Source organism: Notamacropus eugenii, chromosome X (genome assembly GCF_028372415.1).
Source record: "Notamacropus eugenii isolate mMacEug1 chromosome X, mMacEug1.pri_v2, whole genome shotgun sequence".
NCBI lineage: Eukaryota > Metazoa > Chordata > Mammalia > Diprotodontia > Macropodidae > Notamacropus > Notamacropus eugenii.
Window position 1 is genome coordinate 24,426,451 of NC_092879.1, and position 23,233 is coordinate 24,449,683.

The 23,233-nt window shown below is 39.7% G+C and overlaps 1 protein-coding gene across 7 annotated transcripts in view; it reads right to left on the reverse strand.

Annotated features, from left to right (window-relative positions):
• MTMR8 (myotubularin related protein 8) overlaps positions 1-23,233 on the reverse strand; it is a 70,868-nt gene that overhangs the window by 37,713 nt on the left and 9,922 nt on the right. For 5 of the 7 annotated variants that reach the window (XM_072626728.1, XM_072626723.1, XM_072626726.1 and 2 more), the window contains 7 exons: positions 21,510-21,672; positions 18,245-18,402; positions 16,840-16,968; positions 9,343-9,477; positions 7,170-7,302; positions 3,667-3,776; positions 1,048-1,173 (listed from right to left, as the gene is read on the reverse strand). In XM_072626728.1, the coding sequence (XP_072482829.1) occupies positions 1,048-1,173; positions 3,667-3,776; positions 7,170-7,302; positions 9,343-9,477; positions 16,840-16,968; positions 18,245-18,402; positions 21,510-21,672 (954 nt within the window). Of the gene's footprint in view, positions 1-1,047; positions 1,174-3,666; positions 3,777-7,169; positions 7,303-9,342; positions 9,478-16,839; positions 16,969-18,244; positions 18,403-21,509; positions 21,673-23,020; positions 23,184-23,233 lie in introns of those variants that run through there. The other 2 variants (XM_072626727.1, XM_072626724.1) reach the window with 2 other exon arrangements.

Here is a 23,233-nt window from a genome sequence, read left to right on the forward strand (position 1 = left end):
CATAGTCACATAGCTAATATGTGTCTGAAGTCATATCTTCCTGATTCTCAGCCCAGCACTCTAGCCACTGAAGGATAAGCAAAGCTTTTCTGTTTTGATTTCATGTTTTTGGAAATCAATGAAATGCTTGTGTATGTTAAATGTAAGTTCTCTAGTTGTATTTGCCTGAAATTGAAAGAACTGATATTCCATCTCAGGAAGCCATATTACCTGCCTCCACCTCTCTTTCCCTAAATCTTCTATAGCTCCCACACCCCTCCAAATATCATTCTACATGAGGGTGTCTGCACAAAACTGCTGTGTAATGGGTAAGGGATTCAGAATGTAAAAAAGAGACCACATTAGCTGGGTGTGCCTGATGTAGAAAAAGCAAGGATAACCAAAAATCCAAAATGAGCAGAGTATTCCAGGTCTGAAGACAAAGAAGGAAACTGAGGTCTCACAAAGGAAAGTAACTTGTCAAGGTGAAGCATACCATTAAGTACTTTGAAGAGAGGCCAGGTAACACAGTTCTCCTTTCCCCATCTCAACTTTGCTGTATCGCAGGTCAGCATAAGAAATTACATGGGAATTTTGGGGGAGGGGGGTTGCAGAAGCCACAGACCAGCAGACAACCCAGAGCCTATAATCAAATACTTAACCCAAATTATACAATAAGGTTCTGCAAATAGCCCGTGAAAGGAAAAGAAAAAAGTCAGACTTCTTCTCTGGTACAAAGGGAGAGCCACAAAGTTTTATGCAGATTTTCCAGGTCATGGGGAGTGCCACATCCCTAAATCCCCCTTCTCCTTGGGATGTGGAAGGGATAACTGTACAGCAAATATCCTTGGAGTCAGGAGGATCTGTGTTCAAGTTTTCCCCTGACACACACTAAACCTTTATGTTACAGGTAAGATGCCAATCCGTACTTGAGGGAATTCTTTCTAACAGATGAAGTCAGAGATCTGAATCAAAAATAACAACATAGCCGAAGTACCTCCCCAGGGGTAGATTGCTTTGGTAAGAGTCAACTTAGATTTCCTGACAAACAGATGTGGGATTTCTTACCATTAGCCCTTCCAAGGTCCGATAAAATGGATCAAGAAGGATGCCAGCCAGAGAGCATACTTGGGCTGTGCGGTCCCAGCCATCTGAGCAATGGACCAAGACGCTAGCTTTTTCCACTTTCACCACCTGCAGGGAACAAAGAGGGTGGGGGAAAGGAAGCACAGATAACTTCTGCACAGCATACTGATTTCAGCAATAGGGAAAGGAATGGTGCTTATAAGAATTTCAAGGGAGCTGACTTGTGCAAAGTCAATCAATCAATAACACTATGGCCTTAGCAATATGTTAGATGTGTGTATTTGTGGGGAGGGGGGGATACAAAGTGAAACAGTCCCTACTTTCAAGTACTTTACATTGTAACAGGGGAGATGAGCTGATGATAGTAGACACAAAACACATATAGGAGCCGATACAAGATAGCACTGGGGGGAGGTACTAGTAATGGAGGAAACCAAGAAAAGACTCATGGTGAAGGTGGTACTTCAGCTAATTCTTAAAGTGAATGGAGGGATCAATTCCCAAAGGTCAAGGTGAGGAAGGAGTTCATCATTGCTGCTATTCAGTCATGTCCAACTGATCCCATCTTGGGTTTTCTTGGCCAGTATACTGGAGTGGTTTGTCATTTCCTTCTGCAGCTCATTTTTACAGATGAGGAAACTGAGGCAAACAAGGTGAAGTGACTTGCTCAGGGTCACACAGATAGTAAGTATCTGAGGCCTGATTTGAATTCAAGTCATCCTGACTTCAGGTCCAATGCTCTCTCCGCTACACCAGCTAGCTGTCCTAGAGTAAGGAATACCTTCTAGAAAAAGAGGAAAGCCAATGTAAAGGTAGGGAAATATGGACGGAATGTCTGTCACATGTGAAGAACATCAAGGAAACCAATTTTGCTGGACCATAAAGTGAATGGGAGAGTAACGTGCAATTAGGCTGGAAAGGTGAGACAAGTGAGAGGTGGAGAAGAGCTTTAAAAGCTGAACCAGAGTTGATTTTGGATCCTATAGGTAACAGGGAACCATTGAAGTAAGGGAGTAATGGCCTAACCTGAACCTCAGGAAAATCACTTTTGCAACTGTATGGAGGATGAACTGGAGTGAGAAGAGACTTGAAGCAGAGACCAGTAAAGAGGGCCTCCATGACAAGCGATGAGGGTTTAAATTAAAGTGCTGGCTGTGTGAGTAAAAGGGATGTACATGAGAGATGGTGCAGAGAGAGGAATAAAATATATGGGTTGAAGTGTGTAAGAGGAACCTCAGATGATACTCAAAGCTATGAATCTGAATCTGGGTGGTATCATTAAAAGAAATCCAGAAATTAGGAAGCGGGATGGTTTTTAATGGATGAAAAGGGATTTATTAAGCACATATTATGTGGCAAGGACAGAGCTAAGCACTAAAGATACAAATTTAAAACAAAAACTGTCCTAACCCTCAAGCCTATATTCTAATGGAGAGATATGGCCAAAAGGGAGAGGTGGCCAGGAGGAAAAGGGGGGTGGTACTGAATTCTGTTCCAGACATCATAGAAGGGAGGGTTGGTTGGTCACGTAGTTGAGAGATGAAACCTGGACATCCAAAAGGCTACACTGGATTCTCTGGACATATTATTAAAAGAATGTCCTAGCTCTAGAGATGGAAGAGGGCTTTGAGGTTACATAGATCAATGCATTCATGTTATCTCTTTATTCTTTAAATTACAATTTTTTTCAAAGATCGACCTTCTCTCCCTCCTGTCTCCTCCCCACTGCCCACCCCCATTGAGAAAGCAAGAAAAACAAAAGCTCTGTTATAAATACACGTAGTCACACTAACAGATTCCTTCATTGGCCATGTTCAAAAAGAAACGCCCCTGAATCTCTCACCTCTCAATGAGGAAGTGGTCAGTAGGTTTCATCATGAGTCCTCTGGAATCATGGGTGGTCCCCGAGGCTATTTAAAAGTGTCACTGCTGCATTTTGTCTTTGCAACGCTAGGACCACGTTATAAAGCTGAGTTCAGACACCAGAATCAGGAGAGTGGCAACCACTGCTCCTGGTTATTCAAAGCAGCAAAAAAGAAAGACACCCCACTGAGAATAACTTGTTCTTGATGAAAAATCTGAAACCTTACTTCAGCATAAAAAGAAATTCTGCTTTCATGAAAGTGACAGAAGAACTTTGTCCCAAATCCCTCTCCTTTATTTCCACTAAAGGAAGAATGGTAAGGAGAGAGGAAGAAATACTAAAAACTCACCTGTCTATAACCCTTTACAATTTACCATGATTATATCCTGTAGTACTTCTTGCTGTTTGCCTTTTGTTCTTGAAGAGGACCATGACATCAGGGAAGTGATACCATGACATGCAAGTGAAATGGATTTAAGCGAGGCAGGACTATGGAAAGTAACCAACCTCACTTTCTCTTCCAGAGTCGTCTGGGTCAGGACAACTAGAGATGGCCCTGGATGCAGTGGAAAACCTTGGCCTTTTCAGCTAAGGTCTTTAACATGTCTCAGTTTGACTGAGGCAAGCAGTATTCCAACGGTATGGAACCACAGAGAGATGAATTGACTTGCAAAAGTCAGGCTTCCCTAATCAGTCAGCAACAGAAGAAATGAGTATACAAATGTACTTAGAATTACCTTTGCAAGGAAGATTCCAGCATCCATAATAGTTTTAATATGTCTCAACCACCCTGAGTTCTCCAGGCCAGCAAGAAAGTCACTCATTGATGGAACTTTCATTTCACAGACTTAAGAAAGAAAAAAAAGACTGAAATGAAGTATTTCCTGCACCTCCACCCCCCCTCCCCCAAAAGAATGAGAAAGAATACCAGATATAGAGTCATAAGGTCTGAGTTCAAGGTCTGCCTTTGCCACTTACTAGTCGTTTGACTTCCTGTCTCTGGAACTCAGTTCTTTGTGAAATGAGGAATTTGTATCTTCCCTTCAAGCTCTAACACATTAGATAAACCACGTTATAAATGGGGATCATAGCGTGTCTTTAAATGCCTGACACAATAAAGACAACCCGCACAAGCAGATCCATAACAGTGCTTGCTAAGCAAGAATCTGGATCTCCAGTTTCTCAGCTAACCAAAGGTAAACACACTCAAATCAATCATGCTGAGTTAGAGAAAAACATACTTGACTCCAAATAAAGTACTGGGGGATACCAAAAAGTGGTGTGGTATAAACCAAGATGTCCTTTAAAAACATCTCTCCCCTCACATACGAGAGAGCTTCAGAAACAGGGGTAGGGGGGAGAGGGCAGTATCAACAGCTCTGAAAATAAGTTATTTTTGATGCCTTTTCACTGTCCAGCAGGAGATGCAAGAGTGCCTTAAATCCTGCTTGCTTCATGGAATCAGAAGATGACTTTGAGATCACTTAATCTAACCCACTCATCTAACAGAGAAGCAAACAAGCCTGCTGAAGAGAATTGACTTCCCCAAGTCATAGAAACAGTGTTCTTTCTTCCACTCTGCCTCTGTAAAGTCTGTAACAGTATAAAAAATTTTCAGAGGAAAGATACATCTGAGAATCCTTGGGAGTATGGAGGAAATTCCCTAAGACAAGGGTTCTAGAGGACCCCAAGTTCCTTTTGTTTTCTTTAAATTTTTCATGTGTCCCTGCCACTCTCCATTCCCATCCCTATCTCAGCAATGAGCAAAATAAAATGCTTTCAGTACATACTGTCCAGCAAGACCAGTTCCCATGATAGCCAAGTTTTGAAATGAATGTCTCTTGCTGTGTTTTAAGTTCATCACCTGACATGAGGTGAGTGGCATTGTAGCATTCAGAGTTCTAAAGCCTTTAAAAGTTGTTTTTCTCACTGTAGAGACTACTCTCCTAACTCTGCTCACTTCAATGTGCATCAGTTCAGGGGTATCTTCCCAGGTTTCTCCAAAACTATTTGCTTCATGTCTTATAGCTCAATAATATTCCATTACATTCATGTACCACAATTTATTTTGCTATTCCCCAATAGGACACCCTTTTAGTGATGCTAAAAATATTTAGCTGCTATAAATATTTTTATACATATATATTCTTTCCCACTTTATTTGATTATGTTGAGGTATAGGTTTAGTAGCGGTATAGCTGGGTGAAAGGGCATGAACAGTTTGGCAACTTTCTGGGCATAGTTCCAAACTGCATTCCACAATGGCCAGACCTATTCATAGTTCTATCAATGGTGCACCTGTTCTCCCACAGCTCCTCCAACATTTGTCGTTTTCCTTCTTTGGCAATTTTCCTCATCTGCTAAATATGAAGCAGAACCTTTGAGCTGCTAGTGATTTTTCATATGCTTACTGATAGCTTGCCTTCATCCTTTGAAAATAGCCCACTCAATTGGGGAAAGGGGTAATCAGAATGCATGGTGTTTCAGGGTGGGAGAGGGAGATAGGGAGAAAACTTGGAATTCAAAATCTTGTGGAAATGAATGTTGAAAACTAAAAATAAATAAATTAAAAAATTAAAAAATAGCCGACTCATATCTATATTGAGGGATGGCTAAGTCTTATAATTTTGAATCAGTTCCTTATACATCTCAAATGAGACCTTCATCAGAGAAACTAGCAGCAAAGGTTTTCCTCCATTTGTTTCTCTTCTAATTTCTACTATGCTGGATGTGTTTGTGCAAAAACTTTTAAAATCTCATATAAACAAAATTTTCCATTTTATCTTGTGTGGTCTTTTCTATGACTTGCTTAGTCATGAACTCTTTTCCTGTGCATAGTCTGGAAGAAATTCTCTAAGACTAGAATTCTAAAGGATCCTGACCCCCTTTGCCCATGTTTCCCAAAAGATTCTGTGGTGATGGCAGGTGACCAAGATTCTGCTCAAGGCTTTGTTCCTACCCAGCAGAGCAGTAAAAGCAAAAAGTGCAGAGGAAACTTTGGAGCATTCTCCCCTAACAAGGATGCTAAGCTGAAAAGTCAGCCATATTTCTTTTGGCACAGGACTATGCTACCACTCCTGCAGTTAAATACTCTATTGATTTCCACAACACAGATGCTCAGTTGTTCTCAACTGTGGTGTGAAATCAACGAAACTGTTGAATAACGGAGTTGGAAGAGACCTCCAAAAGCAGTCTATTCCAACCCTTATGTGCTGCATGAAGCATGAATCTTTTTTAGCAACTTGGCATGGTAAGACTTAGAGCTAGAAGAACTCTTTGATTTTTTTTAAAATGTTATTTTTTTCAATCAACAAGCATTTATTTTCTCTACCTCCCACTTCCCCCCTCTCCACTGAAAAAGAAAGAAAAAGAAAATCCTTGCAATGAATATTCATGGTCAAGAAAAACAAATTCCCTTATTGCAGAAGAACCCTTTGCAATCAACTAGTCCAACTCTAGTTATCCCTTCCACATTGTGGTTTTCCCCATTGTGGTTTTGATATATCATGGGTTGGCATAAGAAATTAAATGGGAATTTTGGGAAGTTTTATGGAAGTTGCAGATGACACATGAAGGCCAGCAGACAACACAGAAAAAGTTTAGAAACTCAGACATGCAGAAAAAGTACGTATAGTTTTGTATCATTGTATCAACATATTTTATCTTTTAATACCATAATAATTCAGACTTCTTCTCTGGTACGAAGGGAGGGCCAAAAAATTTTATGCAGATTTTCCAGATCACAAGGGCACATGATCTTAACCCTCTTGATGTGGAGGGAATAACCACTTTATTTCAGAGAGCTTAAGCAGCTAACTCAAGGCCACACAGCTGGGCATCAAAAGCCAACTTCTCTCTACTCCATCACGTGGGCTGTCATCCAGATTCCCCCTAACCACGTCCAGAGATGGAGAAACCTACTCAAGCACCTCATCTAATTTCTAGATAGTTCTATTATTACTATTGATTTTACTCATGAATATACCAGCTGAAATCTGCTCCTACCAGGCACCTACATCTTAGACTAATCTAGCCATATTTCAGGACGCTATTGGCCAATAACAGCACATTACAATCAAATGCCACAATGGCAATGGATTCTCTTCCCCTCGTTACATTTCTGACTCCACCTTCAAAGCACCTGATCTTTGTGTACACATCAGGAAGTATACTGTGGCAAATTTCCCCACTTCCCATCCCTTCCTACTCCCTCCCCTCAATTAAGACCAAGCCTTCATACCTTCCAAGAGTTTCTGCAGGCTGCCACGCATCACATGGATGTTTTCAATACTAATGAACCTGAATCGAATATTGGCATAATTATCCTCATTTTCATATCCCTTGCCAGCTGCCCGGTTGACGATGGCATTCAGCTGCAAATCAAGGACATGGTAGGGCAGATATCAATAAGTTAGGTGAGGGAAGGACAAGGCTTGTACATCTCAGGGCCTCAGGGATATTATCCTTTAGTTTCTAGATCATTTGAAACCCAGCCCATAAAAAGAAAAATCAACTAGGGCCTAACCCAGAGGTTAGGGAAGAATTTCACAGGTTTTCCAACCTGCTACCTGGGAAAATGGCAATCTACTTTCACCAATATATTATGGTGTCTAATCGTGTATCATAGCTGCATTGTAGATGCTAAGTCCTTCCTGCCTTATCAGACTGGCAAATACATAGACAGGGAGGGTTCACATTAATAAAAAATATGCAAAACACCTAAGGCATAACTTATGTACATTAACCTGGGAAGAGGGAAAACAAATGTAGTCTTAGAAGGAAATACATCTGCTCAAAGAGAGACGGTGGCTAATTATGTTCTCTTATCATAGAGACACAGGTAATTAAGGAGCCATTAAATAAACAGAATACAACAATGAAGAAGGAAAATCAATGGCCATTGGGTAGCCAGTGAACTTGTTAGGACGGATATTACTACATTTCTATTATATTTATTAAATTATATTATATAATATATATTTATTACTACAAATCAGAGGTTCTTCACCTTATTTATGTCATGGATCTCTTTGGCAGCCTAGTGAAACCTATGGGCCTCATTACAGACAAATATTTTTAAATAATTGCAGGAAAAGCTAAATTCATTTAGAAGTGAGGGAAAACAAAGAGGTCATTTTGTTCTCATCCAAGTTCATGGATCTCCTGAAATCTATCCACAGATGCCTTAGGTAGGTGGGTGGGTCTGTGCACTTCAGGTTAAGAATTCTTTCTACAGATAAAACAATAATTACAAGAGATATCCTCTACCTCAAGGTCCCAGGTAATACTGGAGCAGGAGTTCCTAACCTCAGGTCCATTAACATGGGTCTTTCAAAATACTGTGATAACTGTATTTCAATATAACTGGTTTCCTTTGTAATCCTAAGGATTTTCTTTTATGCATTTGAAAACATTATTCTGAAAAAGGGGTCATGGACTTCATCAGACATCCAAAGGGGGCCAGGGTGCAAAAAAAAAGTTATGAATACTTGCAGCAGAGAAACAACTACTGAAGACATGTGGCTCCAGTTTCTGACTATGTCTAAGTAGTGGACAGAGTACTAGATTCTAAAGTCAGAACAACCTGGGATTGTTTTCCACATCAGACATAGCTGGGATCAGGAGACAAATCATTTGATCTTTCTTAGTTTCAGTTTGTTCATCTGTAAAATGGGGATAATACTGCCTATAGTATTCACAGCTGCTATGAAGATCAAACAAGTTAACAGCTGAAAAGGTCTTTGTAAACTTTAGAGCCCAATATGTCAGTTATCATTATTATAGTACATGGTACTATAATATATTAAATATAATGTAATATAACATATGGGGCCTTAAAGACCATCTAATTGGAATTCACTACTCCTTATTTTCTTTTTTGGTAATAATAATAATAATAGCTAATATTTATATAGTGATTACTCTGTGCCAGTCACTGGGCTAAGCGCTTTAAAATTATCACCTCATATGATTTTTACAATAGTCCTGGGAGGTAGATGCTACTATTATCTCCATTTTACAGATGAGGAAATTGAAGCAGACAGAGGTAAAGTGACTTGCCCAGGGTCATAGAGCTAGTAAGTGACTGGGGTTGGATTTGAACACAGGTCTTTCTGACTCCAGGCCTGGCATTCTTGGCACTGTGCCACTCAGATGCCTCTACTGCTCTTGTTATATGACACTGTGTTTTATCACTCTATGTTTGGGAGACTTCCTCCCTATTAGAATGTTAACTCCTTGACGGCAGGAATTTAGCCAAACTTGGTATCCACTGTAGGCCAGTGCTTTGTATACAGTAGGTGCTTAATGAATATCTGCTACATGAATGGACGAATAAGACAGCTGGAACATCCATCCAGTGAAGAGGTACACCTGGCCCTGAGTTGAGGATTTCAATGAACCTCTAAAGGTACCTTTGGTCTCGTGTCTACCACATAGATGAATGGGCTTGCTGGATTGGCTTGGCTAATAGCCTGTAACATCTGTTCATCCTCCAGGCAGCGGGACCCGAGTCCAGAGAGGGGCTGGCTACAGCGGCATATGGCAGCCTGCAACAAGTAAAAGTCACAAGTCAGAAAGGCTCTCCCTCCTCAGCAAGTGACAGTTCTTCAGGGAAAAGACTATATGGTTCAAGTGACATCATCCCTGAAAGGATATGCCAACTCTAGGAAGATGACCTGACATTTCTATGTAGTTTGCAAAAGTTTGCCTAATGTACGTTACATTTTATGGTCTCCATTTTTAGAGCAAAGGTCTTCATTTTAGAGGCCCACAGTACCAGCACTTTCTTCACAATTCAATTCAACAAACATTTATTAGTTGGGTACTAGAGACAAGGGCCTGTGCTCAGAACTTCAGGAAAGTAAAAAAATGACAGTATCTACTATTAAGGAGGGTAAGACCATAAGATCAGTCAATCAATCAACATTTATTTACAATTGACAATAAACTGGGTAAACAGTTACATGATGTAAGGCAGAATACTTCTTTTTTCATTTTATCTTTGTTCTTCCCCCAGTGCCTTGCACATAGTAGGCACTTCATAAATGCCTGTTGGATTGGATGGGGGCAAATCTACATTTGGTTCTAGAGAACCAAAAGCAGTGCTCTAGGAAAATGTGAAGATGGGAGAAGCAGGGAAAAACTTCATGAATAAATCGTGCCTGAGTAGGGCTTTAAAGGAAGAGAACTATTTCAACAAGTTAGGGGAGACAGGGCAAAGCCAAGATGGCAGAGTGGAGGAAGCACTACATCCAATCTCTCCCCATGCCCCCCTTTCAAATAACTTTAAAATAACATATCAAATCACATTTTGGAGCCACAAAGCTAACAAAAGGTTGGAGTGAGACAATTTTCTAGCCCAAGAGGACTTAGGAGATGAGGAGATTTCTGTGACACTGAGGTTGGGATTGGCCCAGAGTACACAGGGCAACAACACCAATGGTTGGCCTTGGAGATGGCTAAGGCTGTCACAGCAGCAGCAACAGGTTTCTCTTAGCCCAGAGACTGTAAGGGACTTGAATAGCTGGTCAGAAAGAGATTACAAGGGCCGTTTGTGCTAGCCCTAGGCCAGCAACTTCACTGCACAGTGAGTTCTGAGATGCAGCTCCAGGGCAGAGAAGAGGTCTTACAACTTCAAGGGATCAAGGGCTCTTTCTGAGTAAGGACCAGACTGCAGACCAGAAGAGCAGTGACCATGCCTTTCCCAGTATCACGTACCACTTTGGAAACACCAAAAAACTTAAGGACCCCAAGAACTAGCTGCGGAAACACAGTGCCAAAAAGGCTGAATCTTGGGACAGTGTCCTACCCTCTCACCCTGAGAACAGAGTCCAACTTAAACATAAAGTTCAAAGGGAAAAAAGACTGGAAATATGAGCATACAACAACAAAAAGAATCCAACCATAAAAATCTACAATGGTGACAGGGAAGATCAAAACAAAAACTCAAGCCAATAATGTGAAAACAGATATAAGCAAAGCCTCAAAGAAAATGTAGATTAGACACTAGCCCAATTAAAAACTCCTGAAAGAGCTTAAAAAAAAGCAAAAGTGATTTTAAAAATCAAATAAGAGTGGTAGAGGAAAAACTGAGAAAAGAAATGTGAGAAACAAAAGAACATGAAAGAGGTAGTCCACAAAGTTGCATCCAGACAATGGAGAAATTTGAATCAGGAACAGGAAATAAATAGCCTTTAATTTGTCTGAACAAATGTGCTCTTTTAGTGAGTTAAACATTAACAAGGAATGCAAAATAAATGCAAAATAAAATAACAGCTCGCCTGGCTTCATAACAAGTATTGTTCTTTCTAGAGTGAGCACGTTTCTCACAAAAATTAGAGTGATGCAAGAATTTATAAAAAGAGAATTAACTGTTTAATAAAAGAGGCACAAAGAATACTTAAGAAAATAATACCTTAAAAAACTAAATTGGCTAAGTTGAAAAAGGAGGTCAAAATCTCACTGAAGAAAATAATTACTTAAAAATTAGAATTTGTCAAGTAGTAGCTAATGGCTCCATGAGACATCAAGAAACAATAAAATAAAGTCAAAAGAATGAAAAAATAGAAGAAAATGTTAAATATCTCATTGGAAAAACAGCTGACCTGGAAAACAGATCAAGGAGAGAGAATTTAAGAATTACTGCACTACCTGAAAGCCATGATCAAAAAAACATCGTATTTCAAGAAATTATCAAGGAAAACTGCCCCAATATCTTAGAAGCAGAAGGAAACATAGAAATGGAAAGAATCTACTGATCACTTCCTGGAAAGAAATTCCAAAATGAAAACTCCCCAAAATATTATAACCTAATTCCAGAGCTTCCAGGTCAAGGAGAAAATATGACAATATGCCAGAAAGAAACCACTAAAATATTGTAAAGTCAAAGTCAGCCACACACAAGATTTAGTAGCTACCATATTCAAAGAATGAAGGGTTTGGGATACGATATACTGGAAGGCAAAGGAGCCTGGATTGCAACCAAGAATAACCTGCCCAGCAAAATATTATGATCAGTCAGGGGGAATAATGGTCATTTAATGAAATAAAGGACATTCAGGCACTCCTGATGAAAAGACCAGAGCTGAATAGAACTTCTGACATTCAAACGTAAGACTCAACAGAAGCATAAAAAGGTAAGCACAAAAAGGTAAACATGAAGAAATCATAAGGAACTCAATAAGGTTAAACTGTTTATATTACTATGTAAGATGATACTTGTAACTTAAGAATTTTATCATTAGTGCAGTTAGAAGGAGACTACATAGACAGAGGGCACAGGAATGAGGCAATTACGTTGGAATGATCTAAAAAGATGGAGGAGTGAGAAAGAGAGCTGCACTGGAAGAACAGAATTTTAGAAAAGTTAGGTATGATAGACCTCTGGAGAAAACTGAATGGGAACAGAAAAGAGTATACCTTTTTCTCAGATATACGTCACCTTCACAAAAATTGATCATGACCTCACAAAGAAATGAAGAAAGGTAGAAATACTAAAAGTACCCTTTTTGGACCATAGGACAATTAAAATTACACTTGTTGAGTGGCTTTGAAAGCATAGATTAAAAGTGAATTGGGGTGGGGGGCGTAGCCAAGATAGCAGAGTAGCAGCACAGACTTACTAGCACTCTCCCCACAAACTCAGCCAAATACTTGTAAAAAATGACTCTAAACAAATTCTGGAGCAGCAGAACCCAAAGATGACAGAGTGAAACAAATCTCCAGCCCAAGACAGCCTGAAAGGTCACCTGGAAGTATCGAGCAAAGCACAGTCTAGCATGGGCCACATCAGCACAGACTAGACCTGAGCAGGCCTGGGGGGGGACTAAATCTCTGGCACCTATGGTGGTCTCCAGCCTTCATGATCCCAAATTGCTGAGGATAAATTGGAAGCTCAGTGGAAAGAAAAACCTGTGGGACCAGTGTGAGAGAGTAGAGTGATCAGCCTGGGTCCCACAGTGGAAGAGAAGTTGGAGGAGCCCTTGGAGGAGGAGCCAGAGGTAGCAGCAGCAGGTATAGTGGCAGTGGCAGCAACTGTTTCTGGAGTTCTAGGCCCACAGATTGTGGGAGGGATCAAGCAGCTGACAGCACACCCTCCACCCCCACTGGAAGCAGTGACAAAGAGCTCAAAAGACAAGTAAATGGCTGAGGAAATGAGCAAAAACCAGAAAAAGACTCAGACTATACAATCTTAATTTGGTGACAAGGAAGACCAAAGTATACAAACAGAAGCCTCCAAGAAAAATATGAATTGGTCTCAGGCCATGGAAAACGTTGAAAAGGATTTTGAAAATCAAGTAAGAGAAGCACAGCAAACATTGGGAAGAGAAATGAGAGTGATGCAAGAAACCCATGAACATGAGTCAACTGCTAGCTAAGAGACCCAAAAAGTACTGAAGAAAATAACACTTTAAAAAATAGACTAACCCAAATGGCAAAAGAGATCCAAAAAGCCAATGAGGAGAAGAATGCCCTAAAAAGCAGAACTGGCCGATGGAAAAGGCGATCCAAAAGCTCACGGAAGAAAATAATTCCTTAAAGATTAAAATGGAGCAGATGGAAGCTAATGACTTTATGAGAAACCAAGAAATCACAAAACAAAACCAAAAGAATGAAAAAATAGCAGACATTGTGAAATATCTCACTGGAAAAACAACTGACTTGGAAAATAGATCCAGGAGAGACAATTTAAAAATTATGGGACTACCTGAAAGCCATGATGAAAAAAGAGCCTGGACATCATCTTTCATGAAATTATCAAGGAAAACCGCAGAGGGTAAAACAAATATTGAAAGAATTCACTGATCACTTCCTGAAAGAGAGCCAAAAAGAAAAACTCCTAGGAATATTGTAGTCAAATTCCAGAGTTCCCAAGTCAAGGAGAAAATATTGCAAGCCACCAGAAAGAAACAATTTGAGTATTGTGGAAATACTATCAGGATAACATGAGATCTAGCAGCTCCTACGTTAAGGGATCAAAGGGCTTGGAATAGGATATTCCAGAAGTCAAAGTAACTAGAATTAAAACCAAGAATCACCTATCCAGCAAAACTGAGTATAATACTTCAGGGAAAAAATGGTCATTCAATGAAATAGAGGACTTTCAAGCATTCTTGATGAAAAGACCAGAGCTGAATAGAAAATCTGACTTTCAAACACAAGAATCAAGAGAAGTTTGAAAAGGTAAACAGGAAATAGAAAGCATAAGGGACTTGTTAAAGTTGAACTGTTTAAATTCCTACATGGAAAGATCATATTGGTAACTCTTGAGACTTTTCTCAGTATTTGGGTAGTTGGAGGGATTATATACATATTGACAGAAGGCACAGGGTGAGTTGAATAGGAAGGGATGATATCTAAAATCATAAAATTAAGGGGTGAGAGAGGAATATATTGGGAGGAGAAAGGCAGAAACAGAATGGGGCAAATTATCTCATTTAAAAGAGGCAAGAAGAAGCTTTTTTAATAGAGGGGAAAAGGGGGAGGCAAGAGGGAAAGAGTGAAGCTTATTCTCATCAGATTTGGCTTAAGGAGGAAATAACATGCACACTCAATTTGATATGAAAATTTATCTTACTCTACAGGAAAGTATGGGTGAAGGGGGTAAGCAGAGGTTGGGGGAAATGATAGAAGGGAGGGAAGATGGGAGGAGGGGGTAATTAGAAGTAAACACTTTTGAGGAGGGATGGGATCAAAAGAGAGAATAGAATAAATGGGAGGGGGAAGGATAGGATGGAGGAAAATGTAGTTAAGTCTTTCACAATATGACTGTTATGAAATGTTTTGCATAACTACATATATATAGCTTATACTGAATTGCTTGCCTTCTCAGTGGGGCTGGCTGAGGAGGGAGGAAGGGAGAGAAGTTGGAAGTCAGAGTCTTAAAAATGAATGTTAAAAATTGCTTTCATATGCAACTGGAAAATAAGATATACAGGTAATGGAGTACAGAAATCTATTTTGCCCCATAAGAAAATAGAGGGGATGGGGATAAGAGAAAGGAGGGGTATGATAGAAGGGAGGGCTTATTGGGGAAAGTGATAATCAGAATGCACATTGTCTTGGTGTGGGGGTTAGGGAGAGATGGGAAGAAAATATGGAACTCAAAATCTTGTGGAATTATCTGTTGAAAACAAAAAAGAAATAAATAAAGAGAATAAGCATTTTTTTTAAAAAAAAAAGATATTTTACCAAATTATATGCCAATAAAACCTGCAATCTAGGTGAAATGGATGGATATTCATAAAGATAAATTGCCCAGATTAAAAGAAAAGAAAGTAGAATACTTAAATAACTCTACCTTAGAAAAAGAAATTTAACAAGCCATAAATGAGTTCCCTAAAAGAAAAATCCTCAAGACCAGATGATTTAAGAGTGAATTCTACCAAACATTTACAAAGCAATTCCAATACTAAATAAACTATTAGGGAAAATGGCCGAAGGAGTCCTATCAAATTCCTTCTATAACACAGTTAGAAATTTTGATGCCTAAAGCAGGGAGAGAAAAAAAAACAGAGACAGAAAATTATTGACCAACTACTCTAGTGAATTTTGATGTAAAAATTGTAAATAAAATACTTGTAAGAAGTCTACAACAATATATCACAAACACAGAATGTGACACGGGGGGATTTAAACCAGAAGTTCAGAGCTGGTTCAATATTTAAAAAGTCATAAGTATAATTAACCATATCAGTAACCAAACCAACAAAAAATCATATGATTATCTCAATAGATGCAGAAAGAGGGGTTTTTTTTGACAAAATACAACATTAATTCCTATTTAAAACATTAGAAATCATAGAAATAAATAAAGCCTTTCTTAAAATGATAAAGAGTATTTATCTAAGACCAAGAGCAAGCATTATCTGTAATAGGGGAAAACTAGAAGGCTTCCCAATAAAATACCACTTTCCAGGAGAGCAGACTTACAGCAAAGATAATTTGAGAGCATTCCCACTAACAACCCTACAAATTATACCAACCTGACCCCCCAAACAGAAATCTATGATGTCCATGTTATAGCTGGAAGCCCCCGTACATAAAACTAGGAGAACGTTGTACACAGCAACAGCAATACTGTAAGGATGATCAAACTTGAAATCCTTAGTTACTCTGACCAACACAATGATCCAAGACAACTCCAAAGGACCTGGATGAAAAATGCTATTCACCTGGAGGTGGAATCGACATGACTTGACTAACTGAATGACTATGGATGGATACGGAAGAGTCAAAAGTAATAAAGAGATGTCAAGCCTGAAGGTGATGGAGGCAGCAAGAAGTTTGGAAGGAGAAGCAGGTTTTGAGAAAAAAGACAATGAACTTGAGTTTTATACAAGCTGAATTTAAGGACTAAAAGGACTATTCAGCAGACAAATTAACATAACCCCCTCCAGGTCTCAGTTTCCTCACCTGTAAAATGAGAAAATCTTAGATAAGATGATCTCTAAGGTCATTTTCAATGCTAAATATTATGTAAAGTTCATAGGATCAAAGGACTCAGAGCTGAAAGAGACCTTAGAGATTACCTCATCCAAGCCCCTCATTTTATAGATGGCAAAACTGAGTCCCAGAGATTTTTGCCTAAATTTTCCTACAGTCACACAAACAGCAAGTAGCAGAGGCAGGATTTGAACCTAGGATCTCTGACTTTTGATTTAATGCCACATTTGGAAATGTAGGACTGGAGGTCAGGGGAGCAATAGAGCTGGAGACATAAATTTTGGAATTAACGGCTTATCTGTGACAGTTGGAGCTATGGAAGTGAATGAGGTGACCAAGGATGCTCATTTCATCTCTTAATTCATGTATCCTACTCTCCCCTCCCCACGCCCAAGCTAAAGTCAGTAAAGAAAAAAAAAATAATTTAAAAGTCAGAGTACATGAGGGAAGTATGTTCAACTTACATTGTTCTCTTTGTAGAAGTAGGAAAGCACAGGAATACGTCCTCGACTTCGGAACTTGGCACATCCCATGACTATTGCCTTGCTAGCCACTTTTGGAATGACTATTTCAGGAGGATATGTGCTACAGACCTAAAAGTAATAATTGCAAAAGTCAACTAAATTCTTGTAAGATTTATTTGGTAGGCCTAGCAGCAATTATCCATAAGATCAGTGGATTTAGAAATGTTAAGAACTCTAGAGACCACATGGTCTAATTCCCTTAAGTTTATACATGGGGAAACTGAGGACCACAGAGGGGAAAGAAGTTGTCCAAGGTCACACAGGTTATAAAGTGTTTTTATTCCAATAGTGTTATTAATTTCCAGAAAGGAGACACAGTGAGATTATACAGCAATAAAATATGCCCTCAGAATGACCAGAATTTGAGGCAGAGGAACATACATGTACATTCACACATACAAATCACTGAAATCCACACACAACAAAGTGTACTAAAGTAAACCAAGTCCACTAGAAATGAGTCAAAACAAGCAGATTTATGCTCAAATGTGCAGCTCTTTTGAACAAGCTCTACAGAGAAGAAAGTGAGGTTGGTGACCTTGCACAGCCCTCCCTCACTCAAATCAAAGTCAACTGCAAGTTATGTCATCATCTTGATGTTATGGTCCTTTTCAAGAATGAAGGACAAACATACTCTGTGAGTGAGTAGCAGCTCTTCTCCTCTCCTCTCCTCCCCTCCCTTCCTCTCCCCTCCCCTCTCCTCTTCTCTGGTGTTCTGCCCAGAGCAAGGTGAACTCCATGGCAAAAAGCTACTTTCTTTTTCTTTGGGTTTATTGGCTACATTTCTTGCTCAAAGATCAAGCCTTAAACCCAATTCACTCTGGAGCTCATGGATTGGACAACAATTTCCCACCTACCTAGCACAGAGTGAATGTAATAACTAAAAAGTAATTATTTCTCTTTTACCCAGAAACTCTGAGGGTCTTCCCTGTTTGATTTTTTTCTTTTCTTTCTTTTTTTTTTTTTGATTAAAGAAGCCATCCCTTGAGTAACATAAAGAAGCCTATTCATTGAATGGGTGTATCTCACTCAAATTGAGAATGTGATAAGACTTAGCCTGAAAGGGCCAGAGTCTCACATTGCATTCTGGGCTATCTCCAGTCGTCCTGATGAATATCAGGCCTCTGCACCCAGATGGCTCAGGAGAAGAAAGTGAGGATGGTGCCCTTGCACAGCTCTCCCTCACTCAAATCACAATCAACTGCAAGTCATGTCATCATCTGATGTCATGGTTCTCTTTCAGAATGAAGGACAAACCCAACAACCATTACTAGGACTACATCCAAAGAAAGAGAAAAAGGACTCATGTATACACAAATATTTCAAGCAGGTCTTTCACGATTACCTCATAGTTTTGGTTTGCATCTGTTATTTGCCAATAGTCATTTGGGACTCCCATGCGCTTGTAGTCTGATTTTAAGTCGATCATTTTCCATCCAATTTCTCTGTCATCTTTTGAAGATTTGGGATTATAAGAAAATGCATAAAGGTCTTCTGGTTTCACTGGGAAGGAGAAACAGTAATGAAAATGATGCAGCTATTAGGAAGACTTACGGAAAGTCATCCCCAAACCAAGTAAAGGATTAGTTCTTTAGAATTTAGTGTTGAAAGTGGGCTTTAGAGACCACCTAATCTGACCTCCTGATTTTACAAAAGAAGAAACTGTGGCCCATAAAGGTTAAGTGACTTTCCCAATGTCACACAGGTAGGGATCACAGAATCATGAACTCAGGACTAGAAGGGACCTCAGAGGCTATTTTTACCATTTTATGGATGAGAAAAATGAGGCCCAGAGAGAAGTGGTCACACAGATTGTAAGAGACAGAACTGGGATTCACATTGTCTAATTGGACAGAAAAGGTAAATGACAAATGTTGGAGGGGATGTGGCAAAGATGAGACCTTAATGCACTGTTGATGGAGTTGTGAACTGATTTAACATTCCGTAGAGCAATTTGGAACTATGGCCAAAGGGCTGTAAAATCATGCATACCCTTTGATCCAGCAATACCACTACTATATCTGTATCCCAGAAGAGATAAAATACAAAAAGAAAAAGCACCTATATGTACAAAAATATTTATAGTAGCTCCTTTCTACAGGCAAAAAATTAGAAATTGAGGGGATGCCCACAAATTGGGGAATGGCTGAACAAGTGTTGGTATGTGATTATGATTGGAGTACTATTGTAGTATAAGAGATTATGAGCAGGATGCTCTCAGAAAAACTGGAAAAACTGGGCTGAAGCAAAGTGATGTACAAAGTAACAGCCATATTGTAAGATGACCAGCTGTGAATGACTTAGCTGCTCTCAGCAATACAACCATCCAAGACAACTCTGAAGGATGAAAAATGTTCTCTATCCGCAGAGAAAGAACTGATGGTGTCTGAAGACTGACTGAAGAACACTTTAAAAAAAACTGGGATTCCAAAGCATCTGAGTTCAAATTCTGGTCTTCCACTAATCCCAAAATCTTGGAGTTCAGAGGGTTCACACAACCCATTTAATCCAAATGGTGCATGCTCAGATACCCCCTCTTCAGTATCCCTCACTACTTGAAGGAAAGGGAAACTATTACAGGGCAGCTCATTCAGCTTGTTATAAAGTTTGTCATTAAGTCAAAGTTTGTCTCTGTGTAACTTTTATAAACTGGTTCTATTTCTACATTTTGGATCCAAGCACAACAAAACTATTTCCTTTCTTCTGTTCAAAATACTTGGAAAATAACTACCATATTCCCTCTACATCTTCTTTTCTCCAGGCTCAGAACCCTCAGGTCCTTCAGCTAGTTATCATATGAAATGATGTCTACTTCTATCACTATCTAGGTACCTTCCAGTTTGTCAAAGTCCTTTCTACAATGTGGGAAAGTAGAACTGACATAACACCTGACAGACTGATGAGGACAAACTACAATGGAACAATCACCTCCTTTCCTCTAGACCAGGGGTGGGGAACCTGTGGCTTCGAGGTCACATGTGGCCCTCTAGGTCCTCAAGTACGGCTCTCTGACTAAATCCAAATTCCATAGTAAAGTTTGGATTCAGTCAAAGGGTCACACTTGAGGATGTAGAGGGTCACATGTGGCCTCAAGGCCGCACGTTCCCCCACATCTACTCTAGACCCTATGCTCCTCTTATGGTAACGTAAGATCCCACTTTTGGAGCTTCTGTCCTCTCATTGTAATATATTCAGATCTTTTCCCATCCAAGTCACTGATGAAAACATTGAACAGCAAAGGGCCAGGAGGAAATCTTTGGGGTATTCCACTAGTTACCTCCCTCCAAGCTGACATTGATGGCTACTTTATGGGTCAGGTCATTAAACCAATTCCAAACGTTCCCAGCTGTACTATCATCTAATCCACAACCTATATACTCTCCTTATCTTCAGTGAGGATAGAAGGCAACTTTGTCAAATGCTTTGCTAAAACCTGGTATCCACATCTACAGCCTTCTCCATTTAATCTAATAAACTCAGCAAAAAAGGAAATGAGGTTAATTTGGCCTGACCGCTACACCAAGTTGCCACTTCCCAAAGTCATTTTTGGAACATTCAGACAGCCCCAGAGAAAAACAAATATTCTACATCCAGTTTGTCTTTGTGTACAAAGACAATGTTTGAATGTTACAGTGGACTTTCATTTTTAAATCTGTTACATCTCTCGGGGAAAGGCAGCATGGTCATAATGGAAAGAAGATATGTGTTCGTCCTTCATTGCTGAAGAAGACCATGTCATCAGAGAAATGATGACATGGCTTGTACTTGACTTTATTTTGAGTGAGGGAGGGCTGTGCAGGCCACCAGCCTCACTTCTCCTCCAGAGCCATCTGAATCCAATGATGAGATATTCATCAGGATGACTAGAGATGACCCAGGATGAGGCAGTTGGGGTTAAGTGACTTGCCCAAGGTCACACAGCTAGTGAGTGTCAAGTGTCTGAAGTGAGATTTGAACTCAGGTCCTCTTGACTCCTGCACTCATGCTCTATCTACTGCACCACCTAGCTGCCCCTAATGAAAAGACGAACAATGGTCTTGGAGTCAGAAAGACTTGGGCCCAACTTTTGCCTCTGGTGGTATGACCATGGGGAAGGCACTTAATCTTTCAATGTCTTTGGCAACCCTCCCAGACTAGAAATTGCTGAAATACCATGGTAGAAGGCATTTCCTTATCAGGAACTGAAATCACAGGCGTGGTATCAATAAAAACAAATACCAAATTTTCAGAGAACCAAAGTCACCCAGATAAACCAGGAAGATAAACATACTTTGAGGTTATAGCTAGTTGCTGAATGAAATCAGTGGAGGGGGGGTCTCCATTTCAGGAGTGCCTGTATACTTTTAAAATCATAAGTCTGGACCCCAAAAATCTTACTCGTGACACCCAAATCTGGAAGAAGCCATCAGTCTGTAATTCTCTATAAGAGAGCATCTTCATCTTCTGATACAGGTTTCATAAATTTAAAGGAAACTTTTTTAGTGTATAAAAAGTCTAATATTTTGAGGAGGTTCATAGAAAGGCAACTACCAGTTGGTCATAATTTCTATGCCCAACTCCTCATCCCCAAACTTTTCTATTATTCATAAAACATCACAAAGCCTAACTACCTGGCTGGGAGAGCTTGAGCAGTGAGGCATGTACTTCGAGACATTCCCATTCAGATCCAAAGACAAAGTGTGCCGTCCGAAAGTTTTTGCAATGCAAGACCAGAGGATGCCCTATGGAGGTAAAGGCTAACTTCTCCACAACAGCAATGTGGTGGTGCAGAATCTGCAAAAAGATGAGATATGAATCAGTCTTTAAGTAGCAATTTTCTCCAACAGTGAAGTCAGTGAAGCCTGACTCTCAGAACAGTGATTCTTGGATATTAGCAGTGGCCTAAGTGATCAGAAGCACCCTTAAAAAAAGGAAAGTATTGTACTTCCACATAGGCAGATGAGCAAAGAAAGATGTCGTTCTGACAATAGCTCTCCATCTTAGGATAAGTTGTAATGAATGAGAGGGACCACCTTAGTATATTAAGCAAGAGAAAATAAAAAGGACCTCTGGTAGGTCATTGTGTGCCACAATGAATCCACAATCTGCCCCCCAAAAAGCTACTGAGGGTCAAGAGGTGGAAAGAGCAAAAGACTTGGAATAAGACAACCTGGGATCAAGTCCTGGCTCCACCAACTTAGGATCTTTGGCTTTAGATCTGAAAGGTTCCTTTAGAGTTCATTTCCTCTAACTCCTTCAATTTCCAGATGAGGAAACTTACTAGTTATATAACCATGGCAGCAAGACATAGTAGAAAGAGTACTGGATTTGGAGACAATCCAGGTTCCAATTCTACCTCTACTACTTACGTGTGACCATGGGCACACATTTTATTTCCCTAGGACTCAAATTTTTTCACTTGTAAAATGAAGGGTGGTTGGCCTACCTTTCAAGATTCCTTCTAACTTCAGGATCCTAAATTACTTCATCTCTTCAAGTTTCAGTTTCCTCATCTATAAGTGAGGATATTAACATAACATATGATATGATACAATATATAATATTTGCTCTTCCTATTTCACAGGACTATTGGAGGGAGCATTCTAAAATAGGAAAACACAATGTGAATAGAATCATTACGTAGTGCTGAGCCATTCCACATTAAAAGGACAAAAGAAAGGATCCTAGAGCATTGCATGGGGAGACTCTATTGGAAACACTGTGGGAATGGAATTGTTATTTACTGCTAAGCATTTTCTGTTGGAAACTGGATAGAATGGCCCACACCAGAATGGATGGTACTGGACAGAGTACAAACCCCACCAGCTCGACTAAGCGTTCCAACATTCAATTTGATTCCAGGATTGCTTCCATTGGTTAGTTAACTTTTGCCCAGAATCATTCTAAAAAAGTAAATAAGTTCTTCTAGTGGCAGACCTAAAGCAAAAACAAGAACGAGGAAGAAGTGGGTCTTATCAAAGAAACTGAGGAAAAAGAAAACAAAACAGAAGGGGGAGAGAAGAAACTGTCCAAATGGCACTGTTATTTCAGCTTCCCTTTGAAGCTAGCAAAGTACAGAGGAAATTGGGGGAGGAGTTTTCTCTTTGACATTCTTACTATTCTGTCCCTCATTTTGTGTTACCATAGGCTCCATCATCTTCCTTTCATTCGGTCCAATCTGTCCCCTCATAGCTCTGTGGTGCTTCCTTCCTAGAGTCTGGAATAGTGTTGCCAACTTCCATTGATCTCATTCCTTTTTTCAAATTCTTCCCCAAAGAGTTGTCTCTCATGAAATCTTTCAGTTAGAAGTCTCGAGGGTATGTGAAGACTTGGGGGGGTAGGGTGGATGGGGAAA